The 27,779-nt window shown below is 49.3% G+C and overlaps 1 protein-coding gene across 2 annotated transcripts in view; it reads left to right on the forward strand.

Moving 5' to 3' along the window:
* LOC137425652 (uncharacterized) overlaps positions 1-27,779 on the forward strand; it is a 37,971-nt gene that overhangs the window by 6,380 nt on the left and 3,812 nt on the right. For both annotated transcript variants that reach the window (XM_078776923.1, XM_068114288.2), the window contains one exon: positions 17,495-17,632. In XM_078776923.1, coding sequence (XP_078633049.1) covers positions 17,495-17,632 — 138 coding nt within the window. The remainder of the gene's footprint in view (positions 1-17,494; positions 17,633-27,779) is intronic.

Genomic DNA, 27,779 nt, shown 5'->3' on the forward strand with positions numbered 1-27,779 from the left:
GGTGGGCATTGCCAAATGTGGGATGATAGTGCTGTGGTGGGAATTGCCAAATGTGGGGTGATAGTGCTGTGGTGGGCATTGCCAAATGTGGGGTGATAGTGCTGTGGTGGGCATTGCCAAATGTGGGGTGATAGTGCTGTGGTTGCCAATGCCAAATGTGGGGTGAAAGTGCTGCGGGAGCCTTTCCAAATGTGTGGTGATAGTGCTGCGGGAGCCTTTCCAAATGTGGGGTGATAGTGCTGCGGGAGCCTTTCCAAATGTGGGGTGATAGTGCTGTGGTGGGCATTGCCAAATGTGGGATGATTGTGCTGTGGTGGGCATTGTCAAATGTGGGGTGATTGTGCTGTGGTGAGCATTGCCAAATGTGGGGTGATTGTGCTGTGGTGGGCATTGCCAAATGTGGGGTGATTGTGCTGTGGTGGGCATTGCCAAATGTGGGATGATTGTGCTGTGGTGGGCATTGCCAAATGTGGGATGATTGTGCTGTGGTGGGCATTGCCAAATGTGGGGTGATTGTGCTGTGGTGGGCATTGCCAAATGTGGGATGATTGTGCTGTGGTGGGCATTGTCAAATGTGGGGTGATAGTGCTGTGGTGGGCATTGCCAAATGTGGGATGATAGTGCTGTGGTGGGCATTGCCAAATGTGGGGTGATAGTGCTGTGGTGGCATTGCCAAATGTGGGGTGATAGTGCTGTGGTGGGCATTGCCAAATGTGGGATGATTGTGCTGTGGTGGGCATTGTCAAATGTGGGGTGATAGTGCTGTGGTGGGCATTGCCAAATGTGGGATGATTGTGCTGTGGTGGGCATTGCCAAATGTGGGGTGATAGTGCTGTGGTGGCATTGCCAAATGCGGGGTGATAGTGCTGTGGTGGGCATTGCCAAATGTGGGATGATTGTGCTGTGGTGGGCATTGTCAAATGTGGGGTGATAGTGCTGTGGTGGGAATTGCCAAATGTGGGGTGATAGTGCTGTGGTGGGTATTGCCAAATGTGGGGTGATCGTGCTGTGGTGGGCATTGCCAAATGTGGGGTGATAGTGCTGTGGTGGGCATTGCCAAATGTGGGGTGATAGTGCTGTGGTGGGCATTGCCAAATGTGGGGTGATAGTGCTGTGGTGAGCATTGCCAAATGTGGGGTGATTGTGCTGTGGTGAGCATTGCCAAATGTGGGGTGATAATGCTGTGGTGGGCATTGCCAAATGTGGGGTGATTGTGCTGTGGTGGGCATTGCCAAATGTGGGGTGATTGTGCTGTGGTGGGCATTGCCAAATGTGGGGTGATAGTGCTGTGGTGGGCATTGCCAAATGTGGGGTGATAGTGCTGTGGTGGGCATTTCCAAATGTGGGGTGATAGTGCTGTGGTGAGCATTGCCAAATGTGGGGTGATAGTGCTGCGGGAGCCTTTCCAAATGTGGGGTGATAGTGCTGTGGTGAGCATTGCCAAATGTGGGGTGATAGTGCTGTGGTGAGCATTGCCAAATGTGGGGTGATAGTGCTGTGGTGGGCATATGCCAAATGTGCGGTGATAGTGCTGTGGTGGGCATTGCCAAATGTGGGGCGATAGTGCTGTGGTGGGCATTGCCAAATGTGGGGTGATTGTGCTGCGGTGGGCATTTCCAAATGTGGGGTGATAGTGCTTTTTTTTTTTTTTTTGTATACTGAATCGAAGCTCGTGAAAGAGCTAACATTTATTTCACAAACAAACAAACAAAACAAACCAGACAAACAAAATATACAAAAAGAGGGAGCGGAAGACAAGATGGGGAGAGAAGGGGAAGCACACAACCACAACATTTGAGAGCAGGGAGAAGTGTGGGAGGGAGAAGGCTTGGGGGCAGGAGGCATGGGAGGGGGAGGGGGGGGGGGGGAAGAGGTATAAAACACAAGGGGACCGAAATTAGCGGGGGTAGAAAAGATCAAGGTTTTGGATGGGGGAGGATAAGAGATGGTGGTGAACAGCTGTTTCAAAGACTTGGAGGGTGGAGTGGGATTGAAGAGAGTGAGGGAGTTTGTTCCAGAGGCGGGAGAAAAGAGGAGTGAAGGTGAGCAGAAAGTCTTGATTTTGGCAGTTTAACCATAAGAGGGTTGCAGGCAGATCTTGTGCGACCTGCAGGAATATTTGGGGGACAGAGCCCAGAGAGGGCTGGGGGGGCAAGGCCAGAGAGGAGACGGTAGAAGACGGAAAGACCACCAAACCTGCCTGCGGTGGGTGAGTGAAAGGCCCTTGGAGTTAGCTTCATCGCGGGAGATTCCAATGATTCTGAACGCTTTGGTTTCAACAGCGTGAAGACGAGCTAGGTGTGAGGCAGGAGCACCAGCCCAGAGGGGAGAGCAGTACTCCATTGAGCTGCGGATGAAAGCCTTGTATGTGGTGAGGAGCTCAGGTGTGCCAAGGAAGGACTTCGCACGACGGAGGATGCCCAGTCGGCGACTGGCTTTGGAGGCCAGATTTGAAATGTGGTTTTCCCAGGAAAGATCATGGCAAATAGTGAGACCCAAAAGCTTGAGTGACAGAACTTCTTGGAGAGGATTATTCAGAAAGTGGATGGGAGGGTTTTCCAGTCGGTCTTTTCGGAGAGACATCGTAAGAGTGTGAGATTTATCAGGATTGAAAGACATGTTCCATTTGTTTGCCCAGTCTGTGATTTTGTCCAGGTCTGCAGAGAGTGAAGAGGCTGCAGACTGCCGATCTGAGGGATGAGGAATGGAGCGACAGAGAGTAGAGTCGTCAGCAAAGAGAAAGAGAGGATTTTCAAGAGAGTCAGAGAGATCATTGATGAAGACCAGAAAAAGCACAGGGCCCAGAACACTACCTTGGGGAACTCCAGCCTGAACAGGAAGAGGAGATGAGAGAAACCCATTCAAGGCCACACGTTGACTACGACGAGAGAGGAAGTCCGCCAGCCATGCGTGGAGATTTCCATGGATACCAAAGGAGGAGAGTTTGGTGAGCAGAGCAGGGTGCCAGACCGTATCGAAGGCACGTGAAATGTCAAGGGAGACAGCTCTAATTTCCTGTTTGGCGTTGAGGACCTCCATCCATTGTTGAGAAAGCAGAAGCAGCATGTCCAGAGTAGAGTGACCAGGTCTGAAACCAAATTGATGATCAGAGATCAAGCCATTGGAGAAGAGGAAAGATTTCATATCTGAAGCAATGATGGATTCCATGACTTTGCTGATAATTGGGAGAAGGCTGATTGGTCTGTAGTTGCTGGGATCTGTTTTTGCACCTTTTTTGTGCAAAGCGGTGATGTTGGCTGATTTCCAAGCAGATGGCAGATGACCTTGAGCAAAAGAGAGGGTGAAGAGAACAGAGAGAGGGAGTGAAAGAGCGGAAGAACATGATTTTAGGACCCGTGGGCTGATGCCGTCAGGACCAGTTGCAGAATCAGAGTCGAGGGTTGACAGAAACTTTTCCACCTTGTCAGGAGGAAAGGACACAGAGTCCAGGAGCAGCTGGGTACGACTGGGTACGGTGGGTACAGAGAGGGATGGGTTTGGGACACAAGATTTAGAGGCAAACACAGAGTTGAGGCATTCAGCTTTTTCACGTGAGGAAGCGATTTTTCACGTGAGGAAGCGTGAGGAAGGAAGCCTTTTTCACGTGAGGAAGTTCACTCACTCACCGTACTGTGGTGGGCATTGCCAAATGTGGGGTGATAGTGCTGTGGTGGGCATTGCCAAATGTGGGGTGATAGTGCTGTGGTGGGCATTGCCAAATGTGGGGTGATAGTGCTGTGGTGGGCATTGCCAAATGTGGTGTGATTGTGCTGTGGTGGGCATTGCCAAATGTGGGGTGATAGTGCTGTGGTGGGCATTGCCAAATGTGGGATGATTGTGCTGTGGTGGGCATTGCCAAATGTGGGGTGATTGTGCTGTGGTGGGCATTGCCAAATGTGGGGTGATAGTGCTGTGGTGGGCATTGCCAAATGTGGGGTGATTGTGCTGTGGTGGGCATTGCCAAATGTGGGGTGATAGTGCTGCGGGAGCCTTTCTAAATGTGGGGTGATAGTGCTGTGGTGAGCATTGCCAAATGTGGGGTGATAGTGCTGTGGTGAGCATTGCCAAATGTGGGGTGATCGTTCTGTGGTGAGCATTGCCAAATGTGGGGTGATAGTGCTGCGGGAGCCTTTCCAAATGTGGGGTGATTGTGCTGTGATGGGCATTGTCAAATGTGGGGTGATAGTGCTGTGGTGGGCATTGCCAAATGTGGGGTGATTCTGCTGTGGTGGGCATTGTCAAATGTGGGGTGATTGTGCTGTGGTGGGCATTGCCAAATGTGTGGTGATAGTGCTGTGGTGGGCATTGTCAAATGTGGGGTGATCGTGCTGTGGTGGGCATTGTCAAATGTGGGGTGATTGTGCTGTGGTAGGCATTGCCAAATGTGGGGTGATTGTGCTGTGGTGGGCATTGCCAAATGTGGGGTGATAGTGCTGTGGTGGACATTGCCAAATGTGGGGTGATTGTGCTGTGGTGGGCATTGCCAAATGTGGGGTTTTTTTTTTTGTTTTTTTGTTTTTTTGTATACAAGATCGAGGCTCGTGAAAGAGCAAACATTAATCACACAAAAAGACAAACCGACACACAAAACACAAAAAACAAGGGGAGCGGCAGACAAGATGGGGAGAGAGGGGGGAGGACACAAAAGAGAGGGGGAAGAAGGGGAAGGACACAAACACAACATTTGAGAGCAGGGACATCGGGAGGACTTGGGGGGAGGTGGGAGAGGATTAAAACATATGAACACTGCAAGGACTCTGGGGTGAATTACCGGGGGTAGAAAAGATCAAGGTTTTCGATGGGGGAAGATAAGAGATGGTGGTGAACAGCTGTTTTAAAGACCTGGAGGGAGGAGTGGGATTGAAGGGAGTGGGGGAGTTTGTTCCAGAGGTGGGAGAAAAGGGGAATGAAAGAGTGAAGGTGAGCAGAGAGCCTAGACTTTGGCAGTTTAACCATAAGAGGGTTGCAGGCAGATCTTGTGCGACCTGAAGGAATATTGGGGGGACAGAGCACAGAGAGAGCTGGGGGAGCAAGGCCGGAGAGGAGTCTGTAGAAGACAGAAAGACCACCAAACCTGCCTGCGGTGAGTGAGTGAAAGGCCCTCGGCGTTGACTACATCGCAGGAGATTCCAATGATTCTGAAAGCTTTGGCCTCAACAGCGTGAAGCCGAGCAAGGTGTGAGGCAGGAGCACCAGCCCAGAGGGGGGAACAGTATTCCATTGAGCTGCGGATGAAAGCCTTGTATGTGGTGAGGAGCTCAGGTGTGCCAAGGAAGGACTTCGCACGACGGAGGATGCCCAGTCGGCGACTGGCTTTGGAGGCCAGCTTGGAAATGTGGTTTTCCCAAGAAAGATCATGGCAGATAGTGAGACCCAAAAGCTTGAGCGACAGAACTTCTTGGAGAGGATTGTTGAGAAAGTAGATGGGAGGGTTGTCCAGTCGGTCCTTTCGGAGAGACATTGTAAGAGTGTGAGATTTGTCAGGATTGAAAGACATGTTCCACTTGTTTGACCAGTCTGTGATTTTGTCCAGGTCTGCAGAGAGTGAGGAGGCTGCAGACTGCCGATCTGAGGGATGAGGAATGGAGCGACAGAGAGTAGAGTCGTCAGCAAAGAGATAGAGAGGATTTTCAAGAGAGTCAGAGAGATCATTGATGAAGACCAGAAAAAGCACAGGGCCCAGAACACTACCTTGGGGAACTCCAGCCTGAACAGGAAGAGGAGATGAGAGAAACCCATTCAGGGCCACACGTTGACTACGACCAGAGAGGAAGTCCGCCAGCCATGCGTGGAGATTTCCATGGATACCAAAGGAGGAGAGTTTGGAGAGCAGAGCAGGGTGCCAGACCGTATCGAAGGCACGTGAAATGTCAAGGGAGACAGCTCTAATTTCCTGTTTGGCGTTGAGGACCTCCATCCATTTTTGAGAAAGCAGAAGCAGCATGTCCAGAGTAGAGTGACCAGGTCTGAAACCAAATTGATGATGAGAGATCAAGCCATTGGAGAAGAGGAAAGATTTAATATCTGAAGCAATGATGGATTCCATGACTTTGCTGATAATTGGGAGAAGGCTGATTGGTCTGTAGTTGCTGGGATCTGTTTTTGCACCTTTTTTGTGCAAAGCGGTGATGTTGGCTGATTTCCAAGCAGATGGCAGATGACCTTGAGCAAAAGAGAGGGTGAAGAGAACAGAAAGAGGGAGTGAAAGAGCAGAAGAACATGATTTTAGGACCCGTGGGCTGATGCCGTCAGGACCAGTTGCTGAATCAGAGTCGAGGGTTGAGAGAAACTTTTCCACCTTGTCAGTAGGAAAGGACACAGAGTCCAGGAGCAGCTGGGTACGACTGGGTACGGTGGGTACAGAGAGGAATGGGTTTGGGACACAAGATTTAGAGGCAAACACAGAGTTGAGGCATTCAGCTTTTTCACGTGCGGAGTCAGCCGTTAAGCCGTTTGAGGTGAGGGAGGGGATGGAGGGGGAACAAACACCAGAAACAGATTTGACCAGACGCCACCAGGATTTGGAAGAGGGAGACAGATAAGAGAGTTCGGTCTTGAGAATGGTGAGATATTGTTTCCTGGCTCTCCTGAGGGTGGACACACACTTGTTTCGGGCTTTGTGAAAGGAAATGAGATTTCCTTCCGTTGGATTTGCTTTCCAGGAGACGAAAGCAAGTTGTTTCAGGGCAACAGCCTCACCACAAGATTCCGTGTACCATGGACGGGAGGAAGGGTATGACAACTGAAGACGAGATGGTATAAATCTGTGCATGAGAGAGAGCAATTTACTTTGAAAGAATTCCCAGGATGAGTTGATGTCAGAGGCGGTAGAGAAGGGAGACCAGTCCAGATGATTGATGGCTGCTTGAAGACCGTGCCAGTTGGCCTGAGTGAAATGCCAGACTCGTCGACGCTGAGGAGGCTCTCTGAGAATGGTCAGAGAGATGTCCACTTTGACAAGCACATGATCAGATGAGCCGATTGGAGCAGAAGAAGAGCAGCAGACATTTTCAGGGAAGTTTGTCATAACCAAATCCAGAAGAGAAGATGCTCCGTTGACTGAGATCCGGGTCGGGAAATTGACAGATTGTGTCAGTCCCAGTGAGTTGCAGAAGTCCTTTGCTGAAGAGCCATGGCTGGTGAGAGAGGTACCCACACCCAGCCAACTGGCATGGTGACAATTGAAATCACCACATATGAGGAAGAGAGAGTTGGGATGGGTAGATAGAAGTTGGTCCATATTATCAGACAGTGAGATGTAGATGGAGTCATCGCTGATTGGTGGACGGTACAACACACATATGAACAAAAGGTGGGAGCGAAGGGGAAGCCGTAGCCAAAGGTATTCCTGGGGGTGAGGTGGAGAGAGGGCAGTGGAGGGCGAGTGAGGAAGAGTTTTTTTATAAAGATAGCAACCCCACCTCCAGGACGAGGCTCAGGTCTATCATACCGGAGGAGGGAGTAACCTGGGAGAGATACCAAGGCATCAGGGACATCATGAAGGAGGAAAGTTTCTGTTAAGCAGATCACATCTGGTTTGTCAGAAGCAACCTGTATGGAGAGGTCAGTCAAGTTTGAGCGAAGGCCCCGGATGTTTGAGGTCCATACCGTTAATGAAGAGGAAGGGGGAGCATCGGGTCCAGAACAGGGGGGGGGAGGGGTAGGGTAAGATGTGGAAGAGGAGGAAGAGGTAGGGAGAGCTGTTGAAGGTGTGTCAGAGATTTCAGAATAGCTTGGAGAAAGGGAAGAATGGGGCAGACAAAAGGTTTGATGGAGATTGGGTGAGGCACAGTGAGGTGTTATTTGAGGAGGGGGAAGAGCAAGGCAGGAGGTTTGGGGAGATGAAGGTGAAAGTTGGAAGGAGGAAGAAGCAGGGAGGATGCTTTGAGGAGGAGGGGTGAGAGGGGAGTCTAGGAGGGGAGGAGCGAGGGAGAGTCTCGGAGGGGAGGGGTGTGGGGGGAGTTTAGGAGGGAGGGGAGGGAAGGGGCAAGGGGGGAGATTTGAAAGGGATGGGTGATGGGGAGGATTTGGAGGGGAGGGGTGAGATTGGATTTTGAAAAGTGTACGATTCATGGGAAACGAACATTTTTTGCAAAATGAGTTTGAGACCTTCGAGTCAAAAATACGTTTGAGGACACTGGAGGAGGGATGGAGTTCTGGATAGTTTAGGGAATGTAGAAAGGAGGAACTGTAAGAGATGGTATTATATATATATTTTTTGGAATGAATAGATTTGGTGAGCAAGACGAAAGCATCCTTTTGTAGGAAAAGAAGAAAAGGGTGTTATAATATATGAGAGAAAATAGTTGTTCAGGGGAGAGATTATACATTTCTAACCGCGTGATCGCGAACGAAGAACGAACGAACAAAAAGAACAAATAAACGAATAAGACCTGGGAAGGAAATATTTTTTTGGGTTTTTTTTTTTTTTTTTTTTTTTGTGAGTACAGATATTAAACAAGGAGGTATGGGGTGAACGACTGGTACGAAACAGAGAACGAAAATAATTTCAGCGCATTCGTCGAATTGCTGAGAGAAAAACAAACCACAAGGTCGGAGACGGTACGGTAGTCTAAGCCTACGAGTACTAGGCCGCAGAATACTTGATACCATTAACCGACGATTGTGTATACATGAACGAAAAATTAGCACCGAAAATTTTCCAAAAGATACGCTGTAGGAACATACACCGAAAGATAGATACAGTCTCGACAAAAACACAATTGAGAAATATCACTTAGCTTCGAAAGCGTGAGCGCATGGAGCAGCTTCGAAAAGACGTGACCTCGCCGTGATCTCGCGAGATCTCGCGAGATGTGGGGTGATTGTGCTGTGGTGGGCATTGCCAAATGTGGGGTGATAGTGCTGTGGTGGGCATTGTCAAATGTGGGGTGATTGTGCTGTGGTGGGCATTGCCAAATGTGGGGTGATTGTACTGTGGTGGGCATTGCCAAATGTGGGGTGATAGTGCTGCGGGAGCCTTTCCAAATGTGGGGTGATAGTGCTGTGGTGGGCATTGCCAAATGTGGGGTGATAGTGCTGCGGGAGCCTTTCCAAATGTGGGGTGATTGTGCTGTGGTGGGCATTGCCAAATGTGGGGTGATAGTGCTGTGGTGGGCATTGCCAAATGTGGGGTGATAGTGCTGTGGTGAGCATTGCCAAATGTGGGGTGATAGTGCTGTGGTGAGCATTGCCAAATGTGGGATGATTGTGCTGTGGTGGGCATTGCCAAATGTGGGATGATTGTGCTGTGGTGGGCATTGCCAAATGTGGGGTGATTGTGCTGTGGTGGGCATTGCCAAATGTGGGGTGATAGTGCTGCGGGAGCCTTTCTAAATGTTGGGTGATAGTGCTGTGGTGAGCATTGCCAAATGTGGGGTGATAGTGCTGTGGTGAGCATTGCCAAATGTGGGGTGATAGTGCTGCGGGAGCCTTTCCAAATGTGGGGTGATAGTGCTGTGATGGGCATTGTCAAATGTGGGGTGATAGTGCTGTGGTGGGCATTGCCAAATGTGGGGTGATTGTGCTGTGGTGGGCATTGCCAAATGTGTGGTGATAGTGCTGTGGTGGGCATTGTCAAATGTGGGGTGATCGTGCTGTGGTGGGCATTTTCAAATGTGGGGTGATTGTGCTGTGGTGGGCATTGCCAAATGTGGGGTGATTGTGCTGTGGTGGGCATTGCCAAATGTGGGGTGATTGTGCTGGGGTGGGCATTGCCAAATGTGGGGTGATTGTGCTGTGGTGGGCATTGCCAAATGTGGGGTGATTGTACTGTGGTGGGCATTGCCAAATGTGGGGTGATAGTGCTGCGGGAGCCTTTCCAAATGTGGGGTGATAGTGCTGTGGTGGGCATTGCCAAATGTGGGGTGATAGTGCTGCGGGAGCCTTTCCAAATGTGGGGTGATTGTGCTGTGGTGGGCATTGCCAAATGTGGGGTGATAGTGCTGTGGTGGGCATTGCCAAATGTGGGGTGATAGTGCTGTGGTGAGCATTGCCAAATGTGGGGTGATAGTGCTGTGGTGAGCATTGCCAAATGTGGGATGATTGTGCTGTGGTGGGCATTGCCAAATGTGGGATGATTGTGCTGTGGTGGGCATTGCCAAATGTGGGGTGATTGTGCTGTGGTGGGCATTGCCAAATGTGGGGTGATAGTGCTGCGGGAGCCTTTCTAAATGTTGGGTGATAGTGCTGTGGTGAGCATTGCCAAATGTGGGGTGATAGTGCTGTGGTGAGCATTGCCAAATGTGGGGTGATAGTGCTGCGGGAGCCTTTCCAAATGTGGGGTGATAGTGCTGTGATGGGCATTGTCAAATGTGGGGTGATAGTGCTGTGGTGGGCATTGCCAAATGTGGGGTGATTGTGCTGTGGTGGGCATTGCCAAATGTGTGGTGATAGTGCTGTGGTGGGCATTGTCAAATGTGGGGTGATCGTGCTGTGGTGGGCATTTTCAAATGTGGGGTGATTGTGCTGTGGTGGGCATTGCCAAATGTGGGGTGATTGTGCTGTGGTGGGCATTGCCAAATGTGGGGTGATTGTGCTGGGGTGGGCATTGCCAAATGTGGGGTGATTGTGCTGTGGTGGGCATTGCCAAATGTGGGGTGATAGTGCTGTGGTGGGCATTGTCAAATGTGGGGTGATTGTGCTGTGGTGGGCATTGCCAAATGTGGGGTGATCGTGCTGTGCTGGGCATTGCCAAATGTGGGATGATTGTGCTGTGGTGGGCATTGTCAAATGTGGGGTGATAGTGCTGTTGTGGGCATTGCCAAATGTGGGGTGATCATGCTGTGGTGGGCATTGCCAAATGTGGGGTGATAGTGCTGTGGTGGGCATTGCCAAATGTGGGGTGATAGTGCTGTGGTGGGCATTGCCAAATGTGGGGTGATTGTGCTGTGGTGGGCATTGTCAAATGTGGGGTGATAGTGCTGTGGTTGGCAATGCCAAATGTGGGGTGATTGTGCTGTGGTGGGCATTGCCAAATGTGGGGTGATTGTGCTGTGGTGGGCATTGCCAAATGTGGGGTGATAGTGCTGCGGTAGCCTTTCCAAATGTGGGGTGATTGTGCTGTGGTGGGCATTGCCAAATGTGGGCTGATAGTGCTGTGGTGGGCATTGCCAAATGTGGGGTGATAGTGCTGTGGTGAGCATTGCCAAATGTGGGGTGATAGTGCTGTGGTGAGCATTGCCAAATGTGGGGTGATAGTGCTGCGGGAGCCTTTCCAAATGTGGGGTGATTGTGCTGTGGTGGGCATTGCCAAATGTGGGGTGATTGTGCTGTGGTGGGCATTGCCAAATGTGGGGTGATAGTGCTGTGGTGGGCATTGCCAAATGTGGGGTGATAGTGCTGCGGGAGCCTTTCCAAATGTGGGGTGATTGTGCTGTGGTGGGCATTGCCAAATGTGGGGTGATAGTGCTGTGGTGGGCATTGCCAAATGTGGGGTGATAGTGCTGTGGTGAACATTGCCAAATGTGGGGTGATAGTGCTGTGGTGAGCATTGCCAAATGTGGGGTGATAGTGCTGCGGGAGCCTTTCCAAATGTGGGGTGATAGTGCTGTGATGGGCATTGTCAAATGTGGGGTGATAGTGCTGTGGTGGGCATTGCCAAATGTGGGATGATTGTGCTGTGGTGGGCATTGTCAAATGTGGGGTGATAGTGCTGTGGTGGGCATTGCCAAATGTGGGGTGATAGTGCTGTGGTGGGCATTGCCAAATGTGGGGTGATAGTGCTGTGGTGGGCATTGCCAAATGTGGGGTGATAGTGCTGTGGTGGGCATTGCCAAATGTGGGGTGATAGTGCTGTGGTTGGCAATGCCAAATGTGCGGTGATTGTGCTGTGGTGGGCATTGCCAAATGTGGGATGATTGTGCTGTGGTGGGCATTGTCAAATGTGGGGTGATTGTGCTGTGGTGGGCATTGTCAAATGTGGGGTGATAGTGCTGTGGTGAGCATTGCCAAATGTGGGGTGATTGTGCTGTGGTGGGCATTTCCAAACATTAAGGGGTGGTGCTGCGGGAGCCTTTCCAAATGTGTGGTGATTGTGCTGTGGTGGGCATTGCCAAATGTGGAGTGATTGTGCTGTGGTGGGCATTTCCAAACATTAAGGGGTAGGGCTGCGGGAGCCTTTCCAAATGTGGGGTGATTGTGCTGTGGTGGGCATTGCCAAATGTGGGGTGATAGTGCTGTGGTGGGCATTGCCAAATGTGGGGTGATTGTGCTGTGGTGGGCATTGCCAAATGTGGGATGATTGTGCTGTGGTGGGCATTGCCAAATGTGGGGTTATTGTGCTGTGGTGGGCATTGCCAAATGTGGGGTGATAGTGCTGTGGTGAGCATTGCCAAATGTGTGGTGATTGTGCTGTGGTGGGCATTGCCAAATGTGTGGTGATTGTGCTGTGGTGGGCATTGCCAAATGTGGGGTGATTGTGCTGTGGTGAGCATTGCCAAATGTGGGGTGATTGTGCTGTGGTGGGCATTGCCAAATGTGGGGTGATTGTACTGTGGTGGGCATTGCCAAATGTGGGGTGATTGTACTGTGGTGGGCATTGCCAAATGTGGGGTGATTGTGCTGTGGTGGGCATTGCCAAATGTGGGGTGATTGTGCTGTGGTGGGCATTGCCAAATGTGGGGTGATAGTGCTGTGGTGGGCATTGCCAAATGTGGGGTGGTAGTGCTGCAGGAGCCGTTCCAAATTTGGGGTGATAGTGCTCTGGTGGGCATTGCCTAATGTGGGGGTGATAGTGCTGTGGTGGGCATTGCCAAATGTGGGGTGATTGTGCTGTGGTGGGCATTGCCAAATGTGGGGTGATAGTGCTGTGGTGGGCACTGCCAAATGTGGGGTGATAGTGCTGTGGTGGGCATTGCCAAATGTGGGGTGATAGTGCTGTGGTGGGCATTGCCAAATGTGGGGTGATTGTGCTGTGGTGGGCATTGCCAAATGTGGGGTGATTGTGCTGTGGTGGGCATTGCCAAATGTGCGGTGATTGTGCTGTGGTGGGCATTGCCAAATGTGGGGTGATTGTGCTGTGGTGGGCTTTTCCAAATGTGGGGTGATTGTGCTGTGGTGGGCATTGCCAAATGTGGGGTGATTGTGCTGTGGTGGGCTTTTCCAAATGTGGGGTGGTAGTGTTGTGGAAGGAGTTTGAAGCACAAAGTTGAAGCTATTCTTTAGAAAGGGCATCATGATGGCTGAAAGAGAACATTGCTTTGGGCAAATGATGTGTTGAGAATTTTAAATATGCAGTTGGACCCCACTATTCATGGGTTCCGTGTATTTGTGGTTGATAAATTGTGACATGCTTCTCACTTCGCGTTCATGTGTCCCTCAAATTAGAGGTTTTCCGCAGGCGCAAAAACAAAAATTCACGAGCCACGAGCATGACACGTCTATAAAACTCATCTTTCATCAGCCACACACAAAGCAGCTGGGCATACGCAAAACAACATCTTCTACGAGCAGCAAGCATGACCTGCTTCTACATTCGTGGTGCTGTGCTTTGTGTTTTCATGGCTTTCACGGGATATCCCGCCATTCACACTGAATAGCTTCAGGTGGCATCCCGCCGTTCACATGGTAAACATTGCTTCACATGACATCCTGCCATTCACACAGTAAACATTGCTTCACATGACATCTAGCCATTCACACGGTAAAGATTGCTTCACATGACATCCTGCCATTCACACAGTAAACATTACTTCACATGACATCTAGCCATTCATACGGTAAACATTGCTTCACATGACATCCTGCCATTCACACAGTAAACATTGCTTCACATGACATCTAGCCATTCACACGGTAAACATTGCTTCACATGACATCCTGCCATTCACACAGTAAACATTGCTTCACACGACATCTAGCCATTCACACGGTAAACATTGTTTCACGTGATATCCTGCCATTCACACTGTGAATAGCTTCACATGACATCCCACCGTTCACATGGTAAACATTGCTTCACATGACATCTAGCCATTCACATGGTAAACATTGCTTCGCGGGATATTCCACCAGCTGCATAACACGTCATCCCTGCGAGTTACTGTACAGAGTGAAAACACTCCACAGTATCTATTACTACAATTAGCTGTCTCCATTTTCCTCTTTGAAACAATGGCACGGCACGCATTCACGGATTTTGCCTCGACATTCGCAGATTTTCGTGATTCGGGAACCAATCTCCCCTTTTTCCATTGAAGCAATGCTCCGCCATTCGCGGTTTCGCAATTTGCGGCACTTTCCAGGAACATATTCCACCAGCTGCCTAACACGTCATCCCTGCGGGTTACTGTACAGAGTGAAAACACTCCATAGTATCTATTACTACAATTAGCTGTCTCCATTTTCCTCTTTGAAACAATGGCACGGCACGCATTCACGGATTTTGCCTCGACATTCGCAGATTTTCGTGATTCGGGAACCAATCTCCCCTTTTTCCATTGAAGCAATGCTCCGCCATTCGCGGTTTCGCAATTTGCGGCACTTTCCAGGAACATATTCCACCAGCTGCCTAACACGTCATCCCTGCGAGTTACTGTACAGAATGAAAACACTCCACAGTATCTATTACTACAATTAGCTGTCTCCATTTTCCTCTTTGAAACAATGGCATGGCACGCATTCATGGATTTTGCCTCGACATTCGCAGATTTTAGTGATTCGGGAACCAATCTCCCCTTTTTCCATTGAAGCAATGCTCCGCCATTCGCGGTTTCGCAATTTGCGGCACTTTCCAGGAACATATTCCACCAGCTGCCTAACACGTCATCCCTGCGAGTTACTGTACAGAATGAAAACACTCCACAGTATCTATTACTACAATTAGCTGTCTCCATTTTCCTCTTTGAAACAATGGCATGGCACGCATTCATGGATTTTGCCTCGACATTCGCAGATTTTCGTGATTCGGGAACCAATCTCCCCTTTTTCCATTGAAGCAATGCCCCACCATTCGCGGTTTCACAATTTGCGGCACTTTCCAGGAACATATTCCACCAGCTGCCTAACACGTCATCCCTGCGGGTTACTGTACAGAGTGAAAACACTCCATAGTATCTATTACTACAATTAGCTGTCTCCATTTTCCTCTTTGAAACAATGGCACGGCACGCATTCACGGATTTTGCCTCGACATTCGCAGATTTTCGTGATTCGGGAACCAATCTCCCCTTTTTCCATTGAAGCAATGCTCCGCCATTCGCGGTTTCGCAATTTGCGGCACTTTCCAGGAACATATTCCACCAGCTGCCTAACACGTCATCCCTGCGAGTTACTGTACAGAATGAAAACACTCCACAGTATCTATTACTACAATTAGCTGTCTCCATTTTCCTCTTTGAAACAATGGCATGGCATGCATTCATGGATTTTGCCTCGACATTCGCAGATTTTAGTGATTCGGGAACCAATCTCCCCTTTTTCCATTGAAGCAATGCTCCGCCATTCGCGGTTTCGCAATTTGCGGCACTTTCCAGGAACATATTCCACCAGCTGCCTAACACGTCATCCCTGCGAGTTACTGTACAGAATGAAAACACTCCACAGTATCTATTACTACAATTAGCTGTCTCCATTTTCCTCTTTGAAACAATGGCATGGCACGCATTCATGGATTTTGCCTCGACATTCGCAGATTTTAGTGATTCGGGAACCAATCTCCCCTTTTTCCATTGAAGCAATGCTCCGCCATTCGCGGTTTCGCAATTTGCAGCACTTTCCAGGAACATATCCCCCGCAATTTGCGGCACTTTCCAGGAAGGTATCCCCCGCAATTTGCGGCACTTTCCAGGAAGGTATCCTCCGCAATTTGCGGCACTTTCCAGGAACATATCCCCCGCAATTTGCGGCACTTTCCAGGAATGTATCCCCCGCAATTTGCGGCACTTTCCAGGAAGGTATCCCCTGCAATTTGCGGCACTTTCCAGGAACATATCCCCCGCAATTTGCGGCACTTTCCAGGAAGGTATCCTCCGCAATTTGCGGCACTTTCCAGGAAGGTATCCCCTGCAATTTGCGGCACTTTCCAGGAACATATCCCCCGCAATTTGCGTCACTTTCCAGGAAGGTATCCCCCGCAATTTGCGGCCCTTTCCAGGAAGTTATCCCCCACAATTTGCGGCACTTTCCAGGAAGGTATCCCCTGCAATTTGCGGCACTTTCCAGGAAGGTATCCCCCGCAATTTGCGGCACTTTCCAGGAAGGTATCCCCCGCAATTTGCGGCACTTTCCAGGAAGGTATCCCCCGCAATTTGCGGCACTTTCCAGGAAGGTATCCCCCGCAATTTGCGGCACTTCGCAGGAACGTATCCCCCGCAATTTGCGGCACTTTCCAGGAAGGTATCCCCCACAATTTGCGGCACTTTCCAGGAAGGTATCCCCTGCAATTTGCGGCACTTTCCAGGTAGGTAGCCCCTGCAATTTGCGGCACTTCGCAGGACACTTTCCAGGAAGGTATCCCCCGCAATTTGCGGCACTTTCCAGGAAGGTATCCCCGCAATTTGCGGCACTTTCCAGGAAGGTATCCTCCGCAATTTGCGGCACTTTCCAGGAAGGTATTCCCTGCAATTTGCGGCACTTTCCAGGAAGCGATCCCCCGCAATTTGCGGCACTTTCCAGGAAGGTATCCCCTGCAATTTGCGGCACTTTCCAGGAAGGTAGCCCCTGCAATTTGCGGCACTTTCCAGGAACATATCCCCCGCAATTTGCGGCACTTTCCAGGAACGTATCCCCCGCAATTTACGGCACTTTCCAGGAAGGTATCCCCCGCAATTTGCGGCACGTTCCAGGAAGGTATCCCCCGCAATTTGCGGCACTTTCCAGGAACGTATCCCCCGCAATTTGCGGCACTTTCCAGGAAGGTATCCCCCGCAATTTGCGGCACTTTCCAGGAACGTATCCCCCGCAATTTGCGGAACTTTCCAGGAAGGTATCCCCCGCAATTTGCGGCACTTTCCAGGAACGTATCCCCTGCAATTTGCGGCACTTTCCAGGAAGGTATCCCCCGCAATTTGCGGCACTTTCCAGGAACGTATCCCCCGCAATTTGCGGAACTTTCCAGGAAGGTATCCCCCGCAATTTGCGGCACTTTCCAGGAAGGTATCCCCTGCAATTTGCGGCACTTCCCAGGAACGTATCCCCTGCAAATTGCGGGGTCCGACAGTATATATCTTTCTCATACAACATCAATGTATTGGTGATTTGTTTTTATCAACAAATGTAGAGGGTTAGGTATGATTGCCTGTACGTCCGACGCCATGCAGTGGTGCCCTGCTCAATCGCTCTAGTTGAGGGTGAAAAAGCACCAACAAGTATCAACTATACAATAGTAATTTCCTCGGAGAGGTGTCAGGCCTAGGATTCCACAGGCATCCGTGCCTCAGGTGCTAAATATTCTCCGACAAATGTCCTCAAATTGACTTGTTCGTGCCATTGTTCATACCGTTGATGTTTCCTCAATTGTTGTCAGTATTTTGATGGACAATGTCCTTTCATGCAGATGATGTGCACTCAGGAACAACAGGAAGTTGTGTCGTTGAAGATCAATCCTCCTGGGAGGCTTGGAGCTGTGCTGACGATGATGAACAGTATGTTGCTGAAATCAAGAAGGTCACCAACTCTATCCATACAAAATCCGGTAAGGGGAGGTTTGTAAATGACAATGGGAATGGTGTTTTTTTGGTGTGTTGAAATAAATGTCAAAATTGGAATGTCTTAAAAAAAAAAAGTAAATGCAAAAAACGAAACTAGAAAGAGCAATCATAGATTGCAGATTTGATTAAAACATCTCCTCACAAACTACCCGTCTGATTATGGATCAAATTTGGTATGATTCATCAGGACAGCAAGGTCTCATGGGGTTGTTTGTGCTCCCCATATGGATGCGCCCCCTATAAATGGAGGTTTTGTCCCAAATATTGGTGTTTCATTCAAAAATCTTTTTCTCAGAAACTGCTAGACAGATCCATACCAAACTCGTGATGAGGCATCGGGACCTTAAGTTGTGCTTCTCATGGTCGTATCTCTCCCAGAAAGGGGGCCACGTGCCCCCTCCCCGAATCTCTCATTTTCACTATAACATCTGCACAACTACATGAGCGATTATGGACCAAATTTGGTGTAATGCATCAGGACAGTAAGGTCTCATGTGGTCATGTTCCCTATTCAGATTTTCCCAATTAAGGGGGATAAAGGAGGGGTTTGCCTAAAATATTGGTATCTATATATATATATAAAACACAGTGTGTGTGTGTGTGTGTGTGTGTGTGTGTGTGTGTGTGTGTGTGTGTGTGTGTGTGTGTGTGTGTGTGTGTGTGTGTGTGTGTGTGTGTGTGTGTGTGTGTGTGTGTGTGTGTGTAATGTTACCGATAGACTCCTAAACGGAGAGGCTCACGTGCTTGATATTTGGCATAGACATGGCCATTGAGCCTGGGAAGAACATGGCCTACCTAAAAATATTTGACGAGATCCATATTTTTACCTCAGCGCATTTCAGCGAGGAATATTATACACGGAATCTGAGCCGGTGGCAGAGCAGCGCGCTGATTCGCTCAGAGCGATCACATGATGTTCCATCCTTGCCGCCATAATCTCACAGTTACGCGTTCGCACGTAATTCAGAGCGAAAAGCGATTGCGTTTTTTCACATTTCAGCAAGGAACATTGCCATTCACACCACATAGGTTTTTTTTTCTTTCATCTTTAGATCCATATTTTTAGCCATAACGTAGCGAATGTAGCATAACGTAGCGTAGCTAACGTAGCGTTAGCATAACGTAGTGTAGCGTAGCGATCCTCGCTCAGGATCTTCGTCAGGTTCGCGAGCGAGTTAGCCAAAACGTAAAAGTGAAAATATATCGAATGACCATTGCCATTCACACCACATAGGTTTTTTTTTCTTTCATCTTTAGATCCATATTTTTTGCCATAACGTAGCGCATTATGGCTCGCTCGAGCTCGAGTTAGCTAATCACCTGGGAGCATGAGGCCACGCTGGCCACGCCCACGACACGATGCAGAGTTGCAATCTTGCGTTTGCGTCGTTTGTTTGATTGCAGAAGTTGCAATCTTCATTACCACGTGTAAACGTAAAAGTGAAAAAAATTGAATTTGTCTACGAGTGAGTGACTGGAAGACTGACTGTGATAAAGGCAATGGCACTGAAGAAAATAAATTTGTCGCGTTCAACCTCCCGAGCAAGGAAAATCGCTGATCGGAGACTCCATGAAACCGATGAAGATACTTTTCACCATCGACAAGCCAATCGAGAACGTGTCTCTAGATTCAGACAGCAAGAGACAGAAGATGAGAGAACGGCATGTCTAAACGCCAATCAACAACGTCTGGCGAGGGCCAGACAGCGAGAGACAGAAGATGAGACAGAGGCACGTCTAAACGCCAATCAACAACGTCTGGCGAGGGACAGACAGCGAGAGACAGAAGATGAGACAGAGGCACGTCTAAACGCCAATCAACAACGTCTGGCGAGGGCCAGACAGCGAGAGACAGAAGATGAGACAGAGGCACATCTAAACACCAATCAACAACGTCTGGCGAGGGCCAGACAGCGAGAGACAGAAGATGAGACAGAGGCACGTCTGAACGCTAATCAACAACGTGTGGCGAGGGCCAGACAGCGAGAGACAGAAGATGAGACAGAGGCACGTCTAAATGCCAATCAACAAAGTGTAGCGAGGGCCAGACAGCAGGAGACAGAAGAACAGCGCCAAAAACGACTCAACAACTGGCAACCATCAGGCAGACGGCAGACGGCAGCCGGCCATTGCATGGGAGAAGGCTGCATTCAGTTACAATCCGAACACTGACTACTCCTCAAACGTTGATATTGGCTCCATGTCGTTCACCTGTCAGTTTTGCCATGCCTTGAAATGGAAGGGAGAAACACCAGGAATGTGTTGCAGGGGAGGCAATGTCCTTTTGCCTTCTCTCCAATCTCCACCGGAACCTTTGAAAGAACTACTTCAATCAACTACGACTCAATCCAGACACTTCCTGAAGGAAATCCATAATTACAACTCTTCGTTCCAAATGACTTTGTTTGGAGCAGATCGCGTCGTCACTGAGCAAGGATTCATGCCTACATTCAAGGTGCAAGGCCAGGTATACCACCTCATTGGCTCTATCCACCCTCAACCAGGTGAGCAACCGAAATTTTTACAAATCTATTTTATGGGTGACCACCGAGAAGAAGCTGCCTGACGAGGACAGAACTTCCCCAACCTACGCTCTGAACTAATCCTCGCCTTACAAGATATTGTTACGGACCGCGGATAAGGTGTTGATTTGCCGAGCGGATGGGGGCCGCGGCCCGAACGATTAACAAGTACTAAGACCCGATTCCTTAAACGTGGGCCAAATTGTGCCGCAGGTTTTCAATGGGGAAAAGACAAAGGCGACACGGATGTGAAGAAGAGGAAGACAGAAGTAGGAAATACGAATATAATTTATTACTATTTACAGGACCAAAATAACCAAGGAAGAGGGAAAGATAATAAAATAAAGACAGAAGGAATCAAGGAGACACAGTGCAATGCTAGCTTACCTACAGTCTTAATTAACCCAGGACAGAACAAACAAAAGACAGACTCACACGGGGAATTGCAGAGTGGATTGGCTGGAAGGAGGCCTGGGAAGGCCCAGGCCACTACAGGCGTCAAGGTCCCGCTCCAGGAGTCCACCCGCGTTCTTGGCGGGAAAGCCTTGGTGTGCAGCGGCGCGTATCGTTCACCGCGAGCGGATGGGCGCGTCGCGCTGGACTCCGGGCTCTTCAGCTCCACTTTAATGCCACTTAACGCCACACTCAACTCGTCCTCCTCCAACGCCACTCTCTTTCTGCATCAACCCTTCCTCCTTCAGCAGCAACGGTACTTTCAGCCACCAACCACCAACCCCTCTCTCTAAAGGCCTGCTGTCTCTTCTTTCAGCCACCAACAACCAACTACTAACCACCGTCCTGACGCATGCGCACGCACTTTATATCGCCCGCCGGCGATCAAGCCGCCGGCCGCTAGGACACGCCCATCGGTGAGCTCGCCTCGGCCCTGATTGGTCGCGAGGGCTCACCGACCCCGCCCTTAGAGGGGGCGTTGGCTAGACCACGCCTTGTCCCCGGTGCTGGGCCGACTCCTCCCACCTTTGGCTCCGAGACGACCTCGTGGCTAATGGAGTCTTGGAGCGAAAACAACAACCCACAGCCGCAGCAGAATTCAGCGAACCGCTCAATGCAGTTGGCTATTGAGGAAAGGGGAATGTGCAGGGAATCTACCTTGTCTGAATTCGGTGCAATGGAGTATTAATTAATGGAAGACAAATCCTTAGCCTAATACACAGAATAAGGAAATAAACTACCAACAAGGAGGAAATCTATGATTGGCTAACGTGATTGTTGATGACCTAATTACGGGACGCCCTTTTGACCTTTATACACAACTGGAGGAAGGAGGGCGATATTTTACAATGTACTATACAATAAAAAAACACAAAAAAAAAACACCATTCTCATATCCACAACAATATGCTCCACTCAAATAATGCGCTGGTCAACAGCTTCAAGTCGACATTGGAGAGAATGCCTTCACCTGATTACAAGGTCGTAATTCGAGCTGACAAACGTCCTCACGGAGAGCACGAACGTCGGTTTAACAAGCCAGTCAACAATGACGTTGCAGTTGTCATGGTAGGAGAGCAGTACAACAATCGCGACATCGTCCTGCATCTTCGCGACAATAGCACGAAGCGGATTTCGGAGACTCACCGATTCTATGACGCCCTCCAGTACCCTCTGATTTTCTGGAAAGGACAAGATGGCTATCATTTTGAAGTTGAACAAGCTGGCGGTCGGGGAAAGAAAGTATCTGCGAATGACTTCTATGCCTTCCACATCATGGTCAGAAAGAATTCCACGAATCATATCCTGCAGTGCCGTGATCTGTTCCACCAGTTCATCATCGACATGTATGCCAAAATCGAAAGTGAGAGACTCCTCTTTATCCGGCTCCACCAACGTCAACTGAGGGCAGAATCGTACGCACACCTCACGGATGCTGTCAACAATGACGGAGATGTTCAGAACATGGGACAACTGGTCATCTTGCCATCCACGTTCACCGGAGGTCCCCGATACATGCACGAGCGGACCCAGGATGCGATGGCATACGTACGCAATTATGGTCGCCCCGACCTTTTCCTTACCTTCACCTGTAATCCGAAGTGGGAAGAAATTAAGCGAGAGTTGATGATCAACCAGCAGCCAACACATCGCCATGACATTGTCACAAGGGTATTCCACCAGAAACAGAAGGAACTCATGCAGACAATTAAGAAGGCCAAAGTTTTCGGGACTGTCCGATGCTTCATGTACACCATTGAATGGCAGAAACGAGGCCTGCCCCATGCCCACATTCTGGTGTGGCTAGAAGAAAAGATCCACGCTTCCAATGTAGACTCTTTTATCAGTGCTGAACTTCCAAACCCTGATGAGGATCCAGAGCTGTTCAACATCATCAAAACGCAGATGGTGCATGGCCCTTGCAGCCGGCTGAATCCATCGTCTCCGTGTATGAAGGACGGTAAATGCACCAAGCGATATCCTAGGGCATTTCTCAAGGAAACGCAGACTGGTCTGGATGGATACCCACTTTACCGGAGAAGAAAGCCTGAAAGCGGTGGATCTGAAACATCTATTTCAATTTCCGAGACCAGAAGCATAGACGTTGACAACCGATGGATTGTACCATACTGTCCACTTCTCTCTGAAATGTTCAAGGCTCATCTCAATGTTGAGTTCTGCAACTCAGTGAAATCAATCAAATACGTGTGCAAATACGTCAACAAAGGTTCGGACATGGCGATGTTCGGCCTTCAGAGGAACAAAAACGACGAGATCGAGTCATATCAGCTGGGGCGTTACGTCAGTAGTAACGAAGCTATCTGGAGAGTTCTCAACTTCCCTATCCACGAACGCTACCCAACCGTTGTACACCTTTCCGTACATCTTGAGAATGGCCAGAGAGTGTATTTCACAGAAGGCAACGCAAGGCAAAAAGCAGCAGAACCACCAAGTTCAACTACACTTACCGCATTCTTCCAATTGTGTCAACAAGACGAATTCGCCAAAACACTCATCTACAATGAAGTCCCACAGTACTACACCTGGGTGGTTGGCAGTAAGACATGGAAAAGACGTACACAAGGAGCACGAGTTGTGGGACATCCCGATATTCGCCGTTCAGATGCAATTGGACGAGTCTACACTGTACATCCAAACAATTTCGAATGCTTCTTCCTGCGCCTTCTACTCCATCATGTCAAAGGACCCATCTCTTTCCAAGAACTGAGAACGTTCAACGGCCAGGTTTGCGACACCTTCCGCCAAGCCTGCCACCTGCATGGCCTTCTGGAGGATGACAGCCACTGGGATGCCACTCTAGAAGAAGCAGCAGTCTCATGCTCTCCAGCCCTGTTGAGAAATCTCTTTGCCATCATGCTACAAACTTGCGGTCTCTCCAATCCAGTACAACTGTGGAATAACCATCGTGACGATCTCAGCGAGGACATTCTCCACAGGGCAAGACAGGTTCATGCTGAAGCAGACTACTCCGATGCGATCTACAATGAAGCCTTAGTACTCATAGAAGACAAACTGCTTTCTCTTGGAGGACATTCGCTGGAGGTCATTGGCCTTCCTGTAACACAGCGACAACAACAGAATCACCTGGCTCGGGAAGTACTCCGAGAGACTTCATACAACGCACAAGAGTTGGAAAACTACATCAATGAAAACGAGCCAAGACTGACAGTGGAGCAAGAACAGATCTACATGCAAGTGCTGGCGAGCATACACTCTTCTGAAGGTGGATTGTTCTTTCTGGACGCACCTGGAGGCACTGGAAAAACGTTCCTTGTGAACCTCCTCCTGTCAAAAATCAGGCAGAAAAAGATGATTGCTCTGGCTGTTGCCTCTTCCGGAATTGCTGCCACTCTTCTCCCCGGGGGCTGGACCGCCCACTCAACCTTCAAGCTCCCCCTCAACCTCACTAACACGGAGCAGCCAATGTGCAACATCTCCAAGTCATCGGCTGCCGCAGAGGTATTTCGGCAATGCCAACTCATTGTCTGGGACGAGTGCACAATGTCTCACAGAGTTGCACTGGAGGCAGTTGACCGCACACTGCAAGATATTCGAAACGATCAGACTGTCATGGGAGGCATTACTCTTCCGATGGCAGGGGATTTCCGACAGACCCTGCCTGTCATACCACGCGGAACCAAGGCAGATGAACTTCGTTCCTGTATAAAGGCATCTCCTCGATGGTCAAAAGTGACGAAGTTGAAACTCAGCACAAACATGCGTGTCACCCTTCATGGAGATGTAGCAGCAGGCGCCTTTTCAGCGAAGCTGTTACAGATCAGAAACGGAGATTTGGAGACGTGCCCTGAAGATGGACTGGACATCATACCATGCGGCAACAATGTCACCACGGCTGACGAACTCAAGGCGAATGTCTTCCCCAACATCTCCGCCAACTACCAAAATCACTCCTGGCCCTGTGAAAGGGCAATTCTAGCCCCAAAGAACGATGCAGTGGACAAAATCAATTTGGATCTTCTGCAGACTATTCCTGGGGATCTAAGAACTTACCGATCTGTCGACCCAATCCAAAACGACCACGAGACTGTCCATTACCCGGTAGAGTTCCTGAATTCGCTACAGCCTCTGGGTGTGCCTCCCCACATACTCCATCTAAAGGAAGGTCCTCCAATCATGCTCCTGAGAAATATCGATCCTCCAAAACTGTGCAACGGCACACGACTGGCTATCAAAAAGTTGATGCCTCACGTAATTGAGGCCAACATACTTACGGGAAACTATAGCGGGGAACAGGTCTTCATTCCGAGGATACCAATCATACCATCTGATCTGCTATTCAAGTTCAAAAGGCTCCAATTCCCCGTATGGCTCAGCTCTGCCATGACCATCAACAAGGCGCAAGGACAATTTCTCAAGGTGGTCGGACTGAACCTTGATTCCCCGTGCTTCTCCCATGGCCAACTATACATAGGATGTAGTCGGGTAGGACAAGAGAACAATCTATACATCCTATCCGAACAAGGAAAGACAAAGAACATTGTTTACAAGGAAGCACTGCGTAATTAACTACGTGTCTGGTGTGTTGTGATAATTGTGAGAATATCGATTCTGATTCTGATTCTGATCTGATTTTTATGTGTATTTATGTGTATTGTATGTGATTTTATGTATTTATGTGTATAAAAAAAAACACAAAAAAAGGCATGAAGGAAATTAGTTAATTACTCCGACACATTTAGCTGCGGTGATTGAAAAATCACCGGACAATTGTTGCTGTTTTGATGCTTTTTACTGCTATTTTGATGCTTTTACATTGCTGTTTTGATGCTTTTTCACTGCTGTTCTGATACTTTTTCACTGCTGTTTTGATGCTTTTTCACAGCTGTTCTGATGCTTTTTTGCCGTTTTTTAAAATATAAAAATCTCATAAAAAAAAAAAAAATCCAACAAAATCTCACAATGATGACATATAATTCACAGAAAACGTTGAAGCAACTGCGTAATATTGCGGTGATGTTTAACTCTGAGTGAGAATGGTTCTAAATTTAAAAAACTTTTTCATCTGATATTTGTGATTTATTTCAAACAAACTATTTCCCATCTACACGGTCATGTATTCCTATTAACGTTATGTAAAGTACAGAAATTGTATGGATTACATCATTTGTGGATGTGATCAATTGCCAGTAACCATCTATATCCCTCCCCTCCCCTTCCCTCCTCCCCCTCCCCCCTCCCCCTCCCTTTCCCCCCTCCCCCTTCCCCTCCCCTTCCCCCCTCCCCTTCCCCCTCCCTTCCCCCTCCACCCTACCCTCTCCCCTTCCCCCCTCCCCCTCCCGTTTCCCCTCCCCTCCCCTCCCCCTCCCTTTCCCCCCTACCACTTCCTTTCCCCCCTACCCCTTCCCCTTCCCCTTCCCCCTCCACCTCCCCCTCCCCCTTCCCCTCCCCCTCCCCCTCTCCCTCTCCCTCCCCCTCCCCCTCCCACTGCCCCTCCCCCCTCCCCCTCCCCCTCCCCCTAACCTACCCCCTCCCCTTCCCCCTCCCTTCCCCCTCCACCCTATCCTCTCCCCTTCCCCCCCTCCCCTCCCCCCTCCCCTCCCCTCCCTTTCCCCCCTCCCCCTTCCCCCTCCCTCTCCCCCTCCCCCTCCCCCTCCCCCCTCCCCTTCCCCCTCCCCCCTCCCCTTCCCCCTCCCACCTCCCCCTCCCCCCTCTCCTCCCCTCCCCCCTCTCCTCCCCTCCCCCCTCTCCTCCCCTCCCCCCTCTTCTCCCCTCCCCCCCCTCTCCTCCCCTCCCCCCCATTCCCCTCCCCTTCCCCCTCCCCCTCCCCTCCCCCGCCCGGCAATGCCGGGTACTTCTGCTAGTTTCATATAAAAACCTTCTCAGAAACAGACAACCAGATCCAGACCAAACTGGCCATGCGGCATCATGACCATGCCCTAACCTTAAGTTGTGTTCCCCATGGCCTAACTCCCCTGGAAAGGGGGCCATGGGCTCTCTCTCCCCTTATCCCTCATATTCACTAAAACATATTTTCCTCACAAACTACATGACCGATACAGGCCAAATTTGGTATGATCCATCAGACTAGTAAGGTATAGTGGTGTTCTGATCCCCATCCAGATCCGCCCCCTATAAGATGCTGAAAAAGGGGGGTTTCCCCTCAAATTCAAGTAATTTATTCAAAAATCTTCTCAGAAACCATGGGGAAATATCCGTCGGTCCCCCACGGGGCTATTTTTCATTCTGCTTATATCGCCAATGCCCCCACCACCCCCCACCCCCATTCCTTCATGGTCATTACCCCACACACATGAAGTGAAAAGCGAGGTTAAGAAATTGGGTTACCTGTCTGTCCGTCCTCAAATGTCAGATTATGATCGAGAAACAACTTCATTTCAATTGAGTGTTATATTTTGAACGTGAATCAGAAAACGAACCTGTAGTTTAGTAGTAGTTTGGCTCTGAATTAATTGTCCTGATTGTGCATAGCAGAGGACTGAGATAATATTTTTACTCTGTCTGTCTTGCAGTCAAACATCATTGAAAATCATTCCAAACAGGAAATTTACTTTTTTTTAAGGACATTGTAAAGCCACAAACACCAGGAACTGAGAAATTATGCAACGTGTTAGCTCGGGTGGTGTAATAGACCCTGCATCAACGGTGGTAGACTTCCTAAATTAATTTTTTTATGACTTGTACAATCGTTATTTTATTTAAATTTAATTATATACTTGAATACTGCAGAACATAGATCACCTTCTTAATGCTTCCAAAAACCTCCAGCTTTGCAGAACTTGGACATGTTAAAAAGGTGGTGTATAAGACTTCATCAGCAGCATTAAACCTCTGGAATTTTTTTAATACGACCTTTGAAATCATTATTTTATTTTATTTTGATTATATACTCGGATACTGCATGGGGTAAGGTGTTCTATGAACCCTCAAGTTGTTGATGCGTTGAAATACTGGCACAGAGTAAACCAACCATGTACCATATCAAGTTGAGGTCCGTAGCGCCAGTTTCACACGGCGTGCCTTTGGAACCAGCAGCTTTGGTACCAAGGAACATCGAAATCCTTTCGCATTTACCTTTTGTGGGGGGAATTTTTTTTTTTTGAGGGATAAAAATATTTGTATGCAGCCTGTGGCTGCTAGTTGCATTATTGCCTGG

The sequence above is a fragment of the Myxine glutinosa genome, chromosome 4 (genome assembly GCF_964187855.1).
Source record: "Myxine glutinosa chromosome 4, kmMyxGlut1.1, whole genome shotgun sequence".
Lineage (NCBI taxonomy): Eukaryota > Metazoa > Chordata > Myxini > Myxiniformes > Myxinidae > Myxine > Myxine glutinosa.